The sequence below is a fragment of the Notolepis coatsorum genome (assembly GCF_963971535.1).
Source record: "Notolepis coatsorum genome assembly, chromosome: 7".
In the NCBI taxonomy this organism is placed as follows: Eukaryota; Metazoa; Chordata; class Actinopteri; order Aulopiformes; family Paralepididae; genus Notolepis; species Notolepis coatsorum.
Window position 1 is genome coordinate 101,618,903 of NC_140171.1, and position 21,402 is coordinate 101,640,304.

The 21,402-nt window shown below is 42.2% G+C and overlaps 1 protein-coding gene across 1 annotated transcript in view; it reads left to right on the forward strand.

Moving 5' to 3' along the window:
* LOC311231709 (dnaJ homolog subfamily A member 3, mitochondrial-like) overlaps positions 1 to 21,028 on the forward strand; it is a gene marked incomplete at its 5' end in the record, with an annotated part of 54,019 nt that extends 32,991 nt beyond the window's left edge. The window contains 4 exons of the mRNA XM_084318336.1: positions 14,430 to 14,545; positions 15,505 to 15,599; positions 17,446 to 17,569; positions 20,125 to 21,028. Coding sequence (XP_084174462.1) covers positions 14,430 to 14,545; positions 15,505 to 15,599; positions 17,446 to 17,555 — 321 coding nt within the window. The 3' untranslated portion in view covers positions 17,556 to 17,569; positions 20,125 to 21,028. The remainder of the gene's footprint in view (positions 1 to 14,429; positions 14,546 to 15,504; positions 15,600 to 17,445; positions 17,570 to 20,124) is intronic.
* Between the last annotated feature and the right edge of the window lie 374 nt (positions 21,029 to 21,402).

Consider the following 21,402-nt stretch of genomic DNA (forward strand, 5'->3'; position numbering starts at 1 on the left):
ACGCATATAGACTGCCCTTCCAACTGAAAAATGTCAGGATAGAATCAAAATATTAGGTAAAGAGAGAGAGATGCCCCATATTCCATTGCAGTTTGCACGGCCTCCTCACCGTGCCTCTCCGCGGACCTATATATTTTATGCATAGCGTGGGTGGTGATGATGATGATGATAGAAACCGCTGTGGCGCATACAGTTGAATGCTGGTATTACACTCATTGAGGGACACGAAGAAGTCAAGTCCGATGGGATTTGGGAATCTCAAATACAAATCGGGATTGGAATAAAAAATGCATTTATATTAAACAATACAGAATATACAGCACTTCTTGGGGTCTGTAGGGTAAGCACTTATTCCCTCCGCCCTGAACATTTATGGAGATGTATGGGCCTTTTAAGTCAGTGATAAAAGTGTCTTTCAAGGATAAGTGAGCTCCTGCACTGATTATTATAGTTCAATATTCAATATTTGATCACCAAAACCCCCCAAAAAGCATAAAAAGGGGGCCCCCCGCCCGAAAAGAGCCCTTAAAAATCACGTTTGCGCGCTACGCGCACTCGGTTAGTATATACACACAAGTGTAGTGCCCTTTTCAGCCTTTGAGCACCTGCCCCTCTAAAGTCCTGTGCACGTCCCTGTTCCCAGGTACTCCGTCTGGTCCAGACGCCAGGGCTCCAGACTAACTTTTTTCACCACCATCCCGGAACCGTCCCGAAATAAAATTGTAACCGTCCCAAAGTGAATGTAAACTGTCCAAAAATCTAAATGTCGTATCTTTACTTAGATTTTTCCATCTATAGTTGTTATTGCCATAAAGAGACCATTCAAATGATTAGGAAATAAATAATAATTTGTATTTGAAAGAATTTTTTATTTTAACAATAGGCACATTATATCAACAGGTAACAACAAAACAACAACCAAAGCAATAACAATATTGAAACACCTTTCTTATTTTATTGTCAGAGTAATACTGTGTGTGTGCGTGTGTGAGAGAGTGATGAATGAGAGCAAGAGAGCAAGCATCAAGTCTCTGTTGCCTCAGTCTTTGTTTCTGTAGAGAAAGAGAAAATAAATGTATTTAGTCAAAAGGCAACTTATTTCACAAGAATCATTATGATAAAAAAATATATATATTATGTTAGTGTTAATTATGTCTTGTAGATAGATTATTATGGATATTTGCAACTCTATTATTTTTTTTGTATTTAATTTTTTTATTATTTTTTAAACAAACGCATAAACAAACATGACAACACACGATAAGATATACAAGCATTAGTTGTCAGTGCACATCCAATGAAATCACATTTTAGTTAATTGTCTTATATAGGATATACCCTTAATACCTGTTATCTAAAAACCTACACACATATGCTCCAGCTCGTACCCCCCCCCCCCTTCCGGACCCCCCATTGGATAATCCATCCATTTTCCCTCGCTCCTAACCAGACATTACCATTATATGCTAACTTTTATTTTCTCCACCACTTCTAACCACAATGTCATTTTGGATTAATTGAGACCCAAAATTCTTGCTGTAGATATTTCTTGATAGATCACATCGAGATATGTAATAATCCAGACCTTTCGGCACATTTTTTCCGGTTGGAACCATCGTGATGCTATCAGCTTTTTAGCCACTGTGATACCCGATAAAACCAATCTCTTTAGCTGTGGATGTACTGCACACTCAAAAACATCATTCAGCAGTAGTACAGATGGGGTGTACAGGTATATTCCAAGTTAAGAGATTTGATAGTTGCTGGGTCACCTCTTTCCAGAATATCTTAACTGGTGGGCAGTCCCAGTACATGTGCATAAATGTCCCCTCGTCCCCATTTGTACATAAGGAGCATTTGGAGTCTTGTATAAGACCCATTTTTTTCAGTCTTATAGGAGTCAAGTATGTCCTGTGAATATAGTTAAGATTGATTTGTTGATGGTCCGGGTTCCTTGATGTGAATCGAATATTTGCCCAGGCTTCTTGCCAATCAAAATCCCTTTCCAGGTCTGGTATATCCCTCCTCCAGACGGAGTCTAGTTGGAGGGTTTCATACGAGGACGTTAGTAATTGATGATAAAAATCTGAAACAAAACCTCTTGATGTCTCTCTTTCATAGAAGAATTTGTGGTATCTGTGGTGTACAATTGGTATATTTAATGGAACACCGTGAGCCTTCAAACATGCCAATAACTGTGCGTAAAAGTAATATGTGGACTTGGTGAGATTAAATTTTTTGCGTATTTCATTGAAACTACAAAAACTCTGTTTATTGAAGACGTCTCCTAATGAGTGTATGCCTTGCTTTTCCCATCTAGGGAATCTTATAGGTTGTTTTCCTATCCAGAGTGCATTGTTATTGAATAAGGGAGTATGATTATGCCATTTATGTAGGGTAGAATATTTTTTGTGTGTTTCGCGCCATATCCGGATCGCATGAGTGATTATGGGGCCAAATTTCCGTTCGCATTGCTTAATTGGTAATTTGGTGTATACTATGCCCTTCAGCTTATGTGGAGCTACTATATTTTCTTCTACATTTCTCCAGGATACTAATGCTTGGGGATCAAACCATGTTGTTAGTGGTCTTAAAGTGTACGCCTTAAAGTAGTGGTAGAAATCTGGAAATGCCATACCTCCGTCTGCTTTGTTTCTCTGTGCGGTGGATCTTTTTATACGTGGTGGTTTGTTATTCCAAATAAATTTGTATGTGGAGGAGTGTAATTCTTTCCAGTAACCCTTTGGAGGGGGTAACGGTAGCATTGAGCTGAAGAAGTTGATTCTAGGTAGGACGTCCATCTTGATTATTGATATACGTGCCTGTACTGAGTTTTTAAGTTTCGACCACCTGACAAGGTCGTATTTGATTTTGTTTTGGATTTTTATGTAATTGTGCTTCACCGTTTGGCTTATGGTGGGGAATATCTCAACTCCCAAACATCTAAATTGTTTTACCATCTGTATCTCTTTTGGGAGGGTTATATTTCTTTTTGCAGGGGCGTTAAGTGGGAGGAAGGCCGACTTCGGCCAATTTATCCTAAATCCCGATAGATCTCCAAAGTCCTCAATCAGCTTGAGAAGATGAGGCAATGCTGTGTTGGGGTTTTGCATGAACAGTATTACGTCGTCCGCATATAAACAAATTTTGTGTTGTGTGCCCTTGATTATGATTGGTTCTATGGATTGGGATTGTCTTATATATTGTGCTAAAGGCTCTAATGATAGATCGAATAGTCCGGGACTAAGAGGGCAACCCTGTCTGGCTGAGCGTGAAACCGGAAAGATTTTGGAGATGATTGTACCTGTTGTAATCATGGCCGATGGGTCTTTGTATAATACTTTAATCATATCAATGAATCCTTTTCCTAACCCCATCCTTTCTAATACTGCCCATAGATACGACCATTCCAACCTGTCAAAAGCTTTCATTGCATCCAGGGACAGTATCGCCTTAGGTGTGTTGTCTTCCTTGTTGGCATCTAGAACGTGTAGTAATCGTCTTATGTTATCGGTGATCAAGCGACCTCTTATGAAGCCAGTTTGGTCTGGGTGAATGAAGATGTCATATGCTTTTGTAGTCTGATGGCTAATACCTTAGAGTACAGTTTGATATCGGTTCCGAGGAGGCTTAAAGGTCTATAACTACCGCACTCGGTGGGGTCTTTGTCTTTTTTAAGGAGGACTGTTATGAGTGCAATATTGTCATTCTTATGGAAGTTCCCCTCCTTAACTGAGTATAAAATCATATTTAGTAATAAGGGTCCAATTATGTCCCAACAAGAGAGGTACATTTCTGGTGGGATACCGTCTCTTCCAGGAGCCCTACCACTTTGCATTTCAGATATGGCCTCCCTAAGTTCATCTAGCGTGATCGGTGTTTCTAACTGTTTAGCGTCATCCTCTGAAAGTTTAGGTAGAATAATTTGATTAAGATATGTGTCCATGGGCGGTTAGGTGGTCGAGCGGAGATTGCGTTCGTCACCAGCCCCGGAGCTGTGAGCTTGGTTCGCCTGTTCGAATCCAGCTCACAGCTCCGGGGTTGTCACCAGCTTGGCTGGCCGTCTGCACTGATACAATTGGCTGTATCAGAGGGTGGGAGAAGCTGGCGGGGTGGGTCCGGGTCGTTGTAAACAGCGACTCCTACAGTTCGGTCGGGGCGCCTGCTAAGCGCGGATTGGGCGTGAGGGGGATAGTGTGGTCCTCCCACACGCTACGCCCTCTCAATGAGAATCCGCGCTGCCAGGTGAAAAGAAGCGGTGATTGGCTGGACGTGTGTCGGAGGAAGCACGTGGTAGCCTCCACTCTCCCAAATTATCTGACTGTGGGGGGTAAAGCGCAGCGACCAGGAAGGGACTGGGAATTGGCATACGACTAACATTGGGATGGGAGAAAATCGGAGGAAAATGGAGGGGGAAAAAGACCAAAAAAAAAAAAAAAAAAAAAGATATGTGTCCATTTTGTTTTGATCGAAGGTCGTTTCTGATTTATATAAGTCGGAGTAGAATTCTTTGAATGTATCATTTATTTTTTCAGGGTCTGTTTCAAGTACTTGTTGTGCTCTAATGGTAGTTATATCTGCAAATTTTGCATTCATTCTTAATCGCATGGCTAATAGGTGACTATGTTTAGAACCTCGGGAGTACTGCTGTTGTCTTGTGCTACATATTTGTATTTCCGATTGTTGTCTGTATATGGCATTGATCTCTTTTTTTTAGTACCTTAACTTGATTTTCTAGTCGAGTTGAGTTGTTGTATTTTAAAGAATTAAATAACGTTGAGTAAAGCGTTTCCAGCTCAGCCAGTTTTGTGCATCGATTCTTGCGCATTTTGGAGGAAAAGCTATCAGTGAAATCTTTGATCATTCCCTTTACCGACATCCATATTATTCTGGGGTCTTGCACCGAGTTTGCATTCTCCCGTAGGAATACTATAAGAGCTTCTTTGAGTTGTGTAATGAATTCCTTGTTATTAAGCAGCATCGAGTTAAATCGCCATCTTGGGGCTCGGAAAGATAGTATACCAAATGTTCCTTTTAGGAGTAAATAAGTGATCTGATAGTGCATTGGGTATCATTTCCACTTCATAGTTATCAAATAGTCTCGGGGATGCAAAGACATAATCTATTCTGGATAATGTGTTATGTCTCGCAGATCGACAAGAGTACTTTCGGGTCGTGGGATTAAGTGATCGCCATAAATCATTTACACCTGTAATCTTCGACCAATCCTTTAATGCATTAGATGAATTCTTTTGTTCGCTGGAAAAGGCGAGGTAAGATTTGTCCATCCTTGGATTCCAAATGGCATTAAAATCCGCACCTATTATAGAAGAGTAATCGGGAAGGTCTAACATTGCATTGGTTAGTGTAGTGAAGAAACCCACTTCGTACAAATTTGGGGCGTATACCGCTACCAACGCTATTTTCCTGTTGTAGCGGCAACATGCCGGTGCCGCTTCCTGGTGTAGACGGGGAGTGAATCCATACGCGCTCAACGTTCAAAGAAATAGTCTTCCACACATTAAGCTCCGTTATCAGACACCGATGTGGTGATCCGATTTAATTAGAATAAGTAGGTTACATGGGAGGGTTGATCACAGCGATCCTAAGCGTCATATAACCTGGTCTAATTGCTTAAAGTGTTTCCTAAATAAGACTAATCTAAAAACGTTCCCGAAGCCTCCTGAAGCGCTGAAGCGTTCTAAGCGTTCTAAAGCGTTAAGCTTCCTAAGCGGTAAGAAAATCATATGCCTTCCCCATCGGCTACCGCCCACAGCTGATTCCTATCACCTATTTAATGATCTCCGCCGCGCCGTGGCTGATCACCTGACAGGTGCAGGTGATCCACCCACAGCGCAGCAGAGTCCACCCAACAGGTTACACAGAGTCATAACATTCCCATAAATCATTACATTCCCATAAATCATTACATTCCCATAAATTGTAACCTTCTAATAATGATAATAATAATAGTAATAATGATAATATTAATACCAATAATAATAATAATAATCAATAACAAAAAACACTCATTCAGCCTTTACACCGGCCCCTAATTGTGTTTACACAATTACAAAATAAATAACATGGCCAGGTGAGTGTTCATTTACGGCTGGCAATCCTCCTTTTGGCTCCAGTAGTAGGCACTGGTTGAACCTTCGTCATTTGGAAAGGCTTCCTGGATCCGTCCGAGCGGCCAGGGTTCCTGGGCGCTGTGTAGTCCACTATAATGGCTAAGGCACAGTCCTTACCGGCCCCATTATCTTCACCAAGCCTCACCTTTGGCTCTTTAACCGGTGTGGCTGATGCTCCTGCTCGTGTTTGCCATCCAGAGGCTATGATAATGTTCATTCCGAGTCCATATTCTGGTCTTCTGGACATTCCATGTTACAAAATAATAAATCTTCATAGCGATGATTAATTCATAACTTAAAAGAGTCCATAATAAACTTAAATGTCTTAATGATGCATATTCCTTGGTCTTAATTGGGTATTATTGTCGTGTGATCAATACACCAATGCATCATGTTCACATTCTTGTGTTTGTGTTTCCTTTTCTCAAGGTCAAGGCCTTGTCAGGACCTTGGTCAGCCTCCCCTTTACCCTACCAAAGTGGGCTGAAAGGGGGGCGGCTTGAGAGTCCACAATCCACCTCACTCCAGAGTTTGCCATGGTGGTGCCTTGGAATGATGATGTGAATCAAGCACCACTCATGTCGTCTTCTCTTTCTTCTTTTATGATACACCTTGTACCAGACATGGCTATCTTCTTTGTTTAGCTCTTGAAGAGGTACATTCTCTGTGCCGTTAGATATGCCAGTCTTCTCTTTGCACTTAGATCTTCCAGAGTTGTCTCTGCTCTGAGATCTTCCAGACTTGTTTTTTCTCTTAGATCCTCCAGAGTTGTCTCTGCTCTGAGATCCTCCAAACTTGTCTTTTCCCTCCACCACTACTCCTCTCTTGTTCTTAGTCTTCTTGGGCTTGATGTCCTCTTCTTCATCCCATTTACTTTTCTTGACCTTGTTTTTAGTCTTGATTTTCTTAGGTTTGAAGTCGATTCCTGTCACGTCATCTCGCTCCCTCTTCAGAGACTTCTGGTGTTTAGGAGAGTGGTAGGGGTCCTCTTCATGCTCAGACTTCATATTCTTCTTGCGTGAACTGTTCTCTTCCAATACAGAACTGTTCTCTTCCTTCTTAATCTTGCCGTCTGGTGACTTCACTTTCTCCTTCTTTCTCTTGTTCTTGTACTTGTCCTTGTCCTTCCGTTTATCCGTGCCGTCATCTTTGCGCTCTGCATCCTTCATGAGCTTATTTTGCAGGTGCGTGGAAACCTGAGCCACCTGTGGCTTGGTGGCGGCTGTCTGCTGCTGTTTCAGCTGTTGTCTTTGTTTGCCGTCAAGGGACTTCACTTTCACCTCTGGCTTCTTCTTCAGCTGAGCCTGGCTGGCTGCAGACTTCGGGGTTGGTGCCATCTGGACTTGGTTCTGTTGCTGGTTCTGCTGAGCCTGGAGAACCAGGCTCTGGGCTAGCTTCTGTTGTTGTTGCTGTTGGTGTTGTTGCTGCTGCTGCTTCTGTTGCCGTTGTTGCTGCTCTTGCTGCTGTTGCTGCCGTTGTTGCTGCTCTTGCTGCTGTTGCTGCTGTTGTTGCTGCTCTTGCTGCTGTTGTTGCTGCTGCTGCTGCTCTTGCTGCTGTTGTTGCTGCTGTTGCTGCTCTTGCTGCTGTTGTTGCTGTTGTTGCTGCTGTTGCTGCTGTTGCTGCTGCTCTTGCTGCTGTTGTTGCTGCTGCTGCTGTTGCTGCTGTTGTTGCCGTTGTTGCTGCTCTTGCTGCTGTTGCTGCCGTTGTTGCTGCTCTTGCTGCTGTTGCTGCTGTTGTTGCTGCTGTTGCTGCTGTTGCTGCTGCTGTTGCTGCTCTTGCTGCTGTTGTTGCTGCTGCTGCTGTTGCTGCTGTTGTTGCCGTTGTTGCTGCTCTTGCTGCTGTTGCTGCCGTTGTTGCTGCTGTTGCTGCTGTTGCTGCTGTTGTTGCTGCTCTTGCTGCTGTTGCTGCCGTTGTTGCTGCTCTTGCTGCTGCTCTTGCTGCTGTTGTTGTTGCTGTTGTTGCTGCTGTTGCTGCTGTTGTTGCTGCTCTTGCTGCTGTTGCTGCCGTTGTTGCTGCTCTTGCTGCTGCTGTTGCTGCTCTTGCTGCTGTTGTTGCTGCTGTTGCTGCTGTTGTTGCTGCTCTTGCTGCTGTTGTTGCTGCTCTTGCTGCTGTTGCTGCCGTTGTTGCTGTAGAGACACGAGGTAGGCCCTCTCCTGTTGAAGCTGTCTCTGCAGCCGCAGAAGTTGTCGCTGATCCTCAATCCGTCTACGCTTGTACTTCCGCTCTCTCTCGTCTCTTCTCAGCTGCTCTTTGCAGGCAGGCATGTTACTTGGGTTGACAGAGTCAGAGGAAAACTGTTTCTTGTCAGCCGGTCTGGCCTCCTGTTGCTGTTGCTGGTGGCTAATTAGCTGGAGCTGCTCCTGCTCCTGCAGCCTTAATTTAACCTTTAATTCAGCCTTTAAATTAGCCTCCTGCAGCCTTAATCTATCCTCTAATTCATAATGTTCCATTACTTTGATTTTGGCTTTTGATACAGGGATGTCGATATCAATTTCCATTATCTCCCTCTCTGCCTTTAATGCAGCTCTGGCGGAAAGTTCATATGTCTCTAATGCAGCTCTGTCTAGACTTAATTCAGCCTCTAATGCAGCCCTCTTTAGACTAAATTCAGCCTCTATTTCCGCTTGTGTCAAATCCATGTTCTCTGTTTCAATATCTGGCATCTTGTCAAATCCATGTTCTCTGTTTCAATATCTGCCGCTTGTGTCAAATCCATGTTCTCTGTTTCAATATCTGACATCTTGACATCTTGTCTATATTTATCGACCAGTTCTTAAGACAGCTTTATAATTTGGCTTATATTCCACAGCGCCGTTTGCGCGCGCCACGTACGCAGTAGTGTCTGTCTATTCCATTCATACACTCTACTCACGCACGTTCCGTTTGTTGTCCTCGAGCCGGGAGGGAGGATCCTCCCCTCTTGGTGGTGATGCTTTCGTTGATTGATCTGTCCTGCTGATCACAGGCAGCGATGTCCTCGGGCTGTGATCATTCACTGTGCTGGTGGTTGATCGATGATCGGTGATTGTCTCTCTCAACAATGCTGGTGGTGTCAGTCCTCTTGCGAGTCCTCCTTTGGTGTTGTCCTTATTGACGCGCGCCTCTGCCTTGGGTCGCGTCAATATCTGCGCGAGTCCTCTTTCACTTTATTGAAGCCCCTGTGACTTCAATAAAAGCTGATTTTCTTACTTAATGTAGCGGCAACATGCCGGTGCCGCTTCCTGGTGTAGACTGGGAGTGAATCCATACGCGCTCAACGTTCAAAGAAATAGTCTTCCACACATTAAGCTCCGTTATCAGACACCGATGTGGTGATCCAATTTAATTAGAATAAGTAGGTTACATGGGAGGGTTGATCACAGCGATCCTAAGCGTCATATAACCTGGTCTAATTGCTTAAAGTGTTTCCTAAATAAGACTAATCTAAAAACGTTCCCGAAGCGTCCTGAAGCGCTGAAGCGTTCTAAGCGTTCTAAAGCGTTAAGCTTCCTAAGCGGTAAGAAAATCATATGCCTTCCCCATCGGCTACCGCCCACAGCTGATTCCTATCACCTATTTAATGATCTCCGCCGCGCCGTGGCTGATCACCTGACAGGTGCAGGTGATCCACCCACAGCGCAGCAGAGTCCACCCAACAGGTTACACAGAGTCATAACATTCCCATAAATCATTACATTCCCATAAATCATTACATTCCCATAAATTGTAACCTTCTAATAATGATAATAATAATAGTAATAATGATAATATTAATACCAATAATAATAATAATCAATAACAAAAAACACTCATTCGGCCTTTACACCTGTTCTTGTGTACAATCTTAGCTATAGTTATCCGACCATCTACATCAGACCATACTCCCTTTAATTCAATATTCAACTTACGTTTAACGACTATGGCTACACCCCGAGTTCTCGTACCAATAGAAGAGTGACTAATATTATGATATGTGTTGTCCGCTAACTTATCTATGTCTTTCTCTAGAATGTGCGTTTCGCTTAGCAGAGCAACGTCCACCTGTTATTTTTTCATCAGTGTGAGCACGCTTTTGCGTTTTGAGTTGGTTATTTATTCCCCCAGTGTTCCAGATCATTATATTCAAACTAGCCATAATCTATACATGTTGTAGTGTAGTTTTTGGTAATGCTTCTGGAGTGCGAGGCAACAATAGATATACATCCAACTAGTGAGGTCCCGTTGAGAGCCGAGCTTAAAAACATACATACAAATAAAAATCCCCTTCCCTCCCCTCCCACCGAGAGTCGTACAGGATTGTGTTCCATGAACACAACCTTCGCGTATGACTCTCTCCCTTAAACCACCGGATATCCCAGAATGATCCAATTATCCTTAAAGGTCAACCTTCACGTTGTATTTTTGTTCAATAAACAATGTGGACTAGGCCAACAGTGACTTTTATGAAGAATGGAAAAAAAGTATTGAAATTGACCCAGTTTTTGTGTTTTTATCAAACATTTTGTCTGCCCAACACAATCACCACGCAAGTGCATATTTTAATCAATGGTTCATAACGTGCGTGTGTAATCGAAATGATCGTCACAACAGGTGCAGGGCACCAGGGGGCTCACCAGGGGGCGCTGAGTCACACACAGCTAGTGGCAGGCACTGATATATGCTTGCTACTACTAGCCGAATGAAAATGTATCTGTTTCACCTAACACTATTGCTCCGTGATTATAGCCACCCATCTCTAAAGCCACAACCACGTTACCATATTTGTAATAATGTAAATCATTGTGTCGTTGTACACATATTGTGTTTATAACGTTAGTAGCTAACATAGCTTAGCTTGGTAGCTATTGTGCTAACAAAATATCCCGACATCCGGCTCGCTGGCCGGCATGAACGGCCGACCCAAAATGGTTCTCTCCTCTCTGTACACCCCGTCCCCACGGGTACCCTGCCGGGGGGCCATGGACGCGACAACGGCGACAATGGTGGCAGCCTGTAGGGTGCTCGAGCCCGTAAAGGCTAGTGGTACAAACCCGATAGCTATGAGCTAACAACGGCCGCCGCTGTTGTCGCGTCCACATTCCACAAGCTCCTCCGCAGGACACCCGCGAGGACGGGGGCACACAAAGAGGAGAGAACCATAGGCTAACGTCAGTGTAGTGGTCCCAACTAGAGATGTTCCGATACCATTTTTTCCTTTCCGATCCGATTCCGATACCTAAGCTTTGGGTATCGGCCGATACCGATACTTATCCGATACCAGTGCATACATAAAAAAAAAAAAAAAAAAAAACGATATTATATAAATTATACGTTTTTTTTTTTTTTTTTTTTTTAACAAATACGGTTTTATATATACTGTTTTTTAGTAATAACTAGAAAGTAATGGTATTTATTCAACAACAGGTGATTGTATAGATTTGTATTAGTATCATTAATCAATGAGTATGGGGCTTCAGCACTGCAGATATACCCTACTCCAATGATCCACACGGACATTATACGTTGCTGCACTCGCTACCCACTGGCTCTGCAGATATACCCTACTCAGTCTGTCTACAAGGCTCCGTTTCAGTAGCAGTCCGATCTGTTGTGATTTTTGCACAATAAATATTCAACATTCTCTTTTGAGACTCCGCCTCAGACTCTTATCATTTGGCACTAAAAGCTAACCATTGTCACCAATATGGCTGTCCGCAACATGTCATTAATTGTGTACGCGAGCGAGGTGGTCTCAATGACGACGTCAACGCGAGCTAGGTTAGCATAGCATGAGCTGCCGGTATATGAAAAGACTGTAACGTTACTGGTGACATTGTGATTTAACGAATACTCCTTTGCCAACTTGCTGTACTTTGCTTGCAGGTCTGCAGCCATTATTGCTGGATTATGAATAGCCCCAACTTTAGCCAAGGTAATGTTAAAGCTAGCTTTCGGTTAGCTGTTCAATGCTAATAACACCAGTCACCAATCGAACCCATGAGCTCCCCGTCAACACCGCTCTGTCGGGACGATGACATTTAAGAAAGTATCTGCTGTTAAAATGACAAATGGCATTGACACTTTAATCGATTAAGCACACGTTTGTTTTATAATGCTTACTCAACAGACCGCAGTGTTGTTGATAAATTACGTCATATGGTATCGGAGCGCAGCATTAGAGGGTACTCGCAGATACCGATACCAGCATTTTAGGCAGTATCGGCGGCTTTTCCGATACTGGTATCGGTATCGGAACAACTCTAGTCCCAACTGTAGGCAGCAGGGACGGCGGAGCTATATAGGCTAACTGTGATGCACCGAGTGGGCCACCATTGAACTAGTACTATGACCCGGACGGGCAAGGCATTTCCTGAAGTGACGTCACGGCCGGGCTAGCTTTTAGATTCGGCTCATTAATATGCACCTGTAGTGACGTCGGCGTTTGATAAGCTTTTTTGATTCGCGCGTGCATGTTATTCGTGCGTGGACCTTTTTAACTCTTTCAGAGTGGCATTTCCGGTGTCAAATGGAATGGACAACATGTTTGATAAAAACACTAAAACTGGGTCAATTTCAATACTTTTTTTCCCCTTCTTCATGAAAGCCACTGTTGGCCTAGTCCACATTGTTTATTGAACAAAAATACAACGTGGAGGTTGACCTTTAAGATAGTTTATGCATTCGCAAATATGAGAGCTCTGTCATTGAAGTGGGTGGTGGCGCGCAACAGCATTCACCCTGATGTAAAGTAGCGGATTTTTATTGGTTTGTCATGACAAACCAATTACATAATCCAACATATGTGTAAAGAAACAACATATTCCAGTTAACGGTATATTTTTTTAATGATTCATTACGGTATAAATTAGGTTAACTGGAGCTGCGTATTGCTGGCTCTCATATTTGCGAATGCAACAGCGTTCACCCTGATGTAAACAAAACAAGTCATTGATAAGCGACGGCCATATTAGACACATAGCCATAATTTAAGATATAGTTTATGCATTCGCAAATATGAGAGCTCTGTCATTGAAGGCGCTTGTCGCGGCTCATGCGCATGTGCGGGCGTACGCGATAACTGGCGGCGATAAGGGGGGCGTGCTAGCGTAGGGTCACGTGGGCTTAGTGGCCAATCAGAGGAACCCAGAAACCGAACAGCGTTGTAGAAGGCATAGACGCGTCCCCAATGTGTCAGAATTGACCCCCCCCCTTTCATGCATTCATGATGGAACATAATACCTATCGTATGCATTTGATTTTTTTTTATTGTAGCGTGTGTAGGGACAAAATGCCAATGGATTTGGTATAATACACATCACGGCTTATAAATAGCCTCCCAGGAATTAGCTCCGATCATTCCGAAATAACACTCCTATTCACCACGGTATAAAATGGGAACATATGGATGGAAAATAATTTTCTTTTTTGCATCTTGAACGGAAGGTTCTTACTGTCAAATGACCATGCTATTGTATCCATAGCTATCATATAAAATATAGATTTAGCTCTACAAACAACGTGACGCACATTGAAAGTGTGTAATGGAAAGCTGGCCCAGCTATAGCTAGATGGGGAATTCCAATGGCCGGGAATGAGTTAAGCATGGGGTATATTACTGTGCATTTATATGTCCACCGAGCGAGACATAATACAATTGGTAGCGTGTGTTGACTGTGTGTGTGTGTGTGTGTTTCCGCATAACATCTCGTTATTGCTGCTGCCAATGCGGTTTAAGATCCGCTCTAAAAAATATATTTCCTTAAACAATTGCTCTAGAAAAACTTGAGTAATTCATGTGAGTACTCGACCCATCCCTACTAAATATTCCTGTATTTCAGAAATGGGCGACAGTGGCTTGGGAGGTAGAGCAGTCGTCTGGTAATACGGAGGTTCCCAGTTTGATTCCCGCTCTTCCCGGGACTTGTGTCGAAGTGTCCTTGAGCAAGACACTTAACCCCTAATTGCTCCTGATGAGCAGGTTGGCATCTTTTACATTTACATTTAGTCATTTAGCTGACGCTTTTATCCAAAGCGACTTACAAGTTCTGTACGACAAGTCATCAGGAAGGGCACAACTCTATCAGCTGAGTAACAATGTTCATCAAAGTGTTGAGTGCTACAGTGTAGGTTAGTTTATTATGACAAGTGCATGACAGTAAGGTTAGTTAGGGTTAGATTTTCTTCTTTTTTTTTTCTTGCATGGTTACCTCCGCCGTCGGTGTGTGAATGTGTGAGTGAATGGGTAAAATGTGAGGAACAAATTGTAAAGGGATTTGGATAAAAGGTGCTATATAAATGCAGCCATTTACCATTTTTGTACCCCCCCCCCCCCTTCAGATTCCTGCTGGTTGCCAAGCCGACCAGACCATCAGGCTGGAAGGGAAAGGTATCAGAAGGATGAACAGTTACACGTATGGAGATCACTATGTTCACATCAAGATCAGAGTACCTAAGTAAGCCACTTAACACATACACACACACACTAAGAAATCGTGTGTACTATCTGTTTTAAAACATGTCTACTGTTGTAGTTGTTTACTATGTTTTAGTTACGCAGCATGTGTTTTTATATACTATATCTATCACATATCCCTTACCTACTCTTACTAGTTACGCTGCTGGTCACTAGTATGTATGTGTGACTTGCTACCACTGTGTCTTTATACCTGTATCACTGTACATATTAATACTACAACTCTACATACATCTGATTAGCACTATTACGCAATAGTACTAATTTATATATTTTATACCCAGTTTACATTGTATGTTACCATTGCACTTTACTGTTACATTTGCACCTTAGTTGGATGCCAGAGTGCAAATGTAACACAACTCCTTTTCATTGTACTGTACTTGTGCTGTATAATGACAATACATTTTAAACTAATCTAATTAACCAAAAACCTGTGACCCATTGTCACCTCCATTTATTTATATTTGTAAACGCTACTGGATCCTACACTGTGAATCGGAACGTGCAATAATGCCAATGTTACTCATTTGTGCCTTGTATATATCTTATTATACCATTTTTTTTTATAAAAAATATATATTTGTACCTTTTATTTCTAGCATTCCCTTGTATTTAAATTGTTTATTTAATTATTATTATAATCTTTTTGTTTAAGTATTGTGTGATTTTGTGTGAAGGGTGGACTAGCAAAGTAAGATTTTCATTGTACGGCAAACTGTTTGTTTAACTGTGCACACATGACACAGTCTATTTGTATGTCTCACTCTTGTTTTAATTATTTAGGACTGTGTTGACTGTTAGCACCTAGGGCTGCATTTTTTATTTCGTTGTACCTGTGACAATGACAATAAAGATCATTCATTCATTCATTCAATAAACACTCTTGAATCTAATCTATCCTACTCTTATGTCCTCGCGGACCCTTGGTCACTGCAGGAAGTTGACTCGTAAACAGCGCTCCTTGCTGCTGAGCTACGCAGAGGAGGAGACGGACGTGGAGGGGACTGTCAACGGAATCACTGTCTCCGCAGGTCAGAGGGATTCAGCAGGGGGTTATCTGGACCTCGCTTTCTCTCTCTCACACACACACACACCTTCTGTTTGTCATACACTAGCTGTCCGTATTGCTGTAGTTAATATCTTACAGGGGTTTAGTGGCTCAGGAGGTAGAGCGGTCGTCTGGTAATCTGAAGTTTCCTGGTTCGATTCCAGCTCCTCCCGTGTGTCGAAGTGTCCGTGAGCAAGACGCTTAACCCCCAACTGCTCCCAATGAGCAGGTTGGCACCTTGCATGGTTGCCTCCGCCATCTGTCTTTTGAATGTGTGAGTGAATGTGAGGCATAAGTTGTAAAGCGCTTTGTATAAAAGCGCTATATAAATGCAGTCCATTTATTTAATATATGCAAATGAGGGTGAAGTTTGTCAATGACCAAAAGCAGTTGGTGTTGTTTTCGGCAAGAAAGAGGAGCGAGTAACAAAAATGTGTGCGCAGCAACCTATAGAAAAAACAAACGAATCAAACTGCCCAAATATATGTGTGGCCCGGCACGGTCTAGGCCGCCATATCTCGCAAGGGAGGATTCTTCAGAAATGCTGTAAACGTTGCGCCATTCAGAAATAGGTCAACATTTTTATATTCGCAATTTCTAGTGCTTTGAAATGTTCTCTATCTGTTTCCTTATTTGCTAAATTTAATACGACTTGTAAATGTGTTAATTATTGTTAGATTGTCCAACAGTATTAATCCGATGCAGTGGAAAGAACTACATTTGCCTCGGAGGGGTGTGGTTAAATACTCCGTCGGAGATGGAGGGTGACGCGCAGATATTACAGATCAAATTTTATTATTTATAAGGCCCGACAACACACGTTACTGTCCCCATGGGCTAATTTCCATTCCGAGACAACGGACTCAGTAAGGCTACTTTGTTGGCGGTGTGAAACATTAATATCTTTGGAACCGTTTGTGTTCAATTGTAACTATAAAAAAATTAACTGGATAGTTGATTAAATTGTATCTGAATCTCTCCGTATAGCATAAAAGCCTAGCATAACTGAGTCACTCACTCACTCACTCACTCACTCACTCACTCACTCACTCACTCACTCACTCACTCACTCACTCACTCACTCACTCATTCACTCACCACCAATCCATTCTGAGACAACGGAATGCTGGGACCCGCATCGCGTGTAACGAGAGTCTCTCAAGTAGCCAAACGTACACTATAAAAACGAACTGGATAGTTGATTTAACTTTATTAGCTGAAATATTCTAAAATCATTAAGTTTGCTATAAGCGTAAATGTGTGTGTGTGCGAGTGCCCGTCCCAGATGAGGAGTTTGATAGTATTTACTGAGGATGGCCAGATAGTGTTGATATTTAAACTTAAGAAATAAGAATACATTTTGTCATTTAGCTGGCATGGTATGATTAATCTGAACTATTGTTAGTACAGGTCAGATTTGTAACATGAGCCAGCTCTATTGTACTTTATTTTAAATTATAATTGAATCTTGATTACTATCTTGACTATTTTCCTTTATCCTCTATTTGGTTATAAGATCTCACAAGTTTCAAGTTTGCTTTTATTTGTCATGTATAAAGTACATGTACATTACAGTGAAATGCTTGGTTTTGTATGAGCCCCTGATAATGGGGGCTGGGTTAGTGTTGCATAGACTCATTAAGCATCCTGATAACCTGATGCTCTCAGACTGAAGGTGTCCAGGTGGGGGCAGTGTGTGTATGTGTCCAGGTGGGGGCAGCAGCAGGTCTGTTCCTCTGTACCTGATGCAGTGTGTGTATGTGTCCAGGTGGGGGCAGCAGCAGGTACGTTGTTCCTCTATACCTGATGCAGTGTGTGTATGTGTCCAGGTGGGGGCAGCGCAGGCTCGGGTTCAGGGCAGACCGAGGCAGAGGAAGGACAGGGTGCTCAGCAGAAGGAAGAGGGCTTCCTCTCCAAACTAAAGAAAATCTTTAGCTGACAGTCACACTGCAGGTAGGAGCCCCTCCCCCTTTCACTGCAACGTTGCCTTGATCGTAAGATTGTTGAATCTCCTTGCACATTGAGTAGTAAGCATGTAAACAAACACTGACACTCATTTGCACAAATGACAAACTATTGTAGATCATCTCACACTCGTGGGATCGACTGTGCTGACTTTTCAGTGCCATTCCAGTAGATTCATCTTTACACACTTAACCACAAACAATGAATCTAACGTTTGTAATATTTGAACCTTGACATAAGATACGATAAGATATTCCTTTATTGATCCCCTTGGGGAAATTCAGGCGTCTTAGCAGCATTGGGGAGGGGACAGGGTAGGTAGTTATGTGCAGGGTAATAGAAGAATAACAAAATAAACATAAATATAGGCAATAGACTTAGATCTGAATATGAGAATAAAATAAACAGTGTAAACAATATAAGTAACTCTGAATAATAATAATAATAATAATAATAATAATAATAATAATAATAATAATAATAATAATAATAATAATAATAATAATAATAATAATAATAATACACTTTATTTGTATAGCACCTTTCATACAGAAACTGCAGCTCAAAGTGCTTCACAACAGAAAAAATACATAAAATTAGCACATAAAGTGCAGACATATAAAATCAGAGTTTTTCCACATTAGGATCTAACATCCCAACAGGCCATATTGTTTATGGTTTGATTTAGTTTTAAATAGACAATAATACAAAGAGTAAGATAAAATAGTGCAGTGCAATAATATACCCCTGTACCTTACTTGAATTGTTCAACAGTTCAAAGTCGTCTTTACCTTCTCTGTTTGGTATCCACAGTTTAAAACTTGACAGTCTTCCCTCCTGTTTGATACCCACTTTGACCCTTCGAACCTCCCACTCAGGGCAAACCTCCCTCTCAGGGCGCAGTTCCCTCTCTCACGGTGTAGTTCTGGTCCTGGTTCTGGGACAGTTTTAAAGCCTGACAGTCTCTTGTTTGATACCCACACAGTTTAATACATGACAGTTTTGAACCTGTAATCAAAAGTAATAGACAGAGTAAAATAATACAGTGCAATAAAATAGTAGAATAGATAGTAAAATTATGCAACAGTGCAATACAATAGAATGGACAGAGTAAAATAGTGCTACAGTACAATCAACAGCGGAGTGTATTAGAAGGCTATGGTGAAGAGGTACATTTTTAGCTTATTTAAAAAAAAAATTAAGAGATCTAGCTTCCCTAATGTCCATAGGTAGTGTGTTCCATAACTTTGGTGCATAGTTTGCAAAGGCTGCATCCCCGACTTTCCTTAGACTGTGGCTTGGAACCTCCAATAGACTAGTAGTAGATGATCGCAATGTTCTAGAAGGCACATAGTTGACTAGAGAATTTGTAATGTAGCTTGGTCCTGTTCCATTTAGTGCTTTGTATATAAGGAGGAGGACCTTGAAATCAATTCTAAATGTTACCGGATATCGATTATAAAAATATGAGAAAAATAATCAGTGTAAGCAAAGGTGCAGATGAGGGCCTGTATGCCCCATCAGTTATAGTATACGTTACAATAAATATAAGCAATAAAGAATTTGAATCTGAATATATATATATACTATGAGTAAAAGTAAACAGTATACACAAGGGGCAGTATACACAAGGTACCCTAACTGGCATGATACGTTGTAGTCCGTGCAGGTTTTGGTGGTTAAGGTCGCTTTCACACAGGGGCTGTTTGGTCCGGACTATCGGACCAGAAGTCGATAGTCCGGTTTTCCGGGTTTGTGTGAATGCGCAGTCGAACTCGGTCCGCGGACCAAACACGCAAACTCGGTCCTCCAAAAAACATAGGTCTCGGTTCGCCTTCATTGGACCAAACGCGGACCAAACGTAGTCAGTCACCTGATAAACTGCATCTTGGGTAGAAGGAACACTGCAGCTTATTATTATTATTAATACCGCAGTGCGCAGCACACTGCATCTATCTATATATCTAACTGTGCATCTTGGGTAGAAGGAATAAGAAAAAAACACGGCTTATTATTAATACTGTAGCGCACGGCATTACAAGCACACTGTGTAAACATGTCTCGTGGACAGACTTGGGTGATCCGCTGATCTGGAGTCAGACATGGCTCGCAGTCCACACACACAGACATGCGCGCGCACACACGGGCTCGCAGCCACACACACATTTCCACTCTCTATCATGCCACGCCTCTGCTACTATCACGCCTGCTCACGGCTACGCAGTTTGTGTATTTCCGCATTTCACTTTCTGAAGGGGAGGGATTTCCACTCTCCATTGTGTCCAATAGACGAGCGCCCTTTTCGACCGTGTGACATTGTTCAGAAAGTTCGGTGCGCTTGACAAATTGCTGTGTGAATGCAGACGAACCAAATGAAGAATGCAACAATGTTGCAACTTCACCATCAGAACCGCACCGAGTCCACCAAAACTATATGTGAAAGCGACACGCTTAGTGATCAGACATCCCTAGTAATTCTCGAGTTCTGCACCCTTGAACGATATGTCTTAACTCTCTTCCTTCACTTCCATCCTCCTCCTCAGGTAAGCGGTCGACGAGTCTGTAAAAGAAGAGAAGAGAAGAGATGCAGTAACTCCTCCCCTTCTGTGTTCACCTGTGTCTTGAATGGAGATAAAGTGTGGGGTTTTGTTGCGCATCGTTGCAGCCACGGTTGCCAAACAGGCCACGTAAACAAAGCCACACACCCAGTGGTCCATGCGGAGGAAGACTGGTGTTGAGGGGTTGAGGAGGAACTCGTACCACCAGGAAGAGAGGGCGGGGCGGCCGGCTACGCCCCCGAGCACGACCGACACCGAGACGGTTTACTCTTCCCCTTGCTCCCCAAGTGCATTGATTATAGGATCCAGTATTTTAACTGGTGAAATCTATCTGTCTCCTTAACACACGCACTTGAATCCACTTGTAGGTTGTAACTGTCCTGATGATCTGTTTTTAGACCCTGTGTTTGGGCGGAGAGGTGGATGGTAGGGACTCTGACATCAGTGGATTTTCACAGCTATGGTCTGATCCAGACTATTACTTTGATTGTACTCGTGTAAGAAAACACAGCTGTGCAAAGAGTCGTGTTTAATTAAAGGACTATGGAATGGTTCAACAGGTTTTTGCTTCTTTCTCTTTAACCCACTACAAAACCCCAATGTTGAAAATCAACAGTAGATGGCACTACGTTTCAAGTTTGCTTTTATTTGTCACATATAAAGTTTACATTTACATTTAGTCATTTAGCTGAACGCTTTTATCCAAAGCGACTTACTGTACAAGTTCTGTATGACAAGTCAGCAGGAAGGGTACAACTCTTAAAGCTGAGTAACCATGTTCATCAAACAGTGCTGGAACTTGGGTGCTGCAGTGTTGTAAAGACATATTAGTATAGTAGGAAGAGAGCAGTAAGAAGGTTACTGTTTTACAGTGAAATGCTTGGTTCTGTATGAGCCCCTGAGAATGTGCTTCATACAGTAAAAAAAAAAAAAAAAAAAAAAAAGTAAGTAAGTAAGTAAAAGAGGAATAGTGTCTATACAAATATAAAATATACAAACTAAAGTACAACCTACAGATCCAGCTCTTAAAAATTGCACCTCTACTGCAATGGTGCAGCGTCGTTAACACCTTGTTACCTCAGTAGCAGTGCAGAGCAGAGCTCAGTCCTAAAAGCTGCATCTGTAAGTCTAATGAAAGGGGTGTAAAAAGTACCCAGAAATTATACTTAAGTGAAAGTATGGGTACCGTCTCAAAATCTGACTCAAGTAAAAGTCAAAGTATCTGGTTAAAAACACACTTGAGTAAAAGTAAAAAAGTCCTAC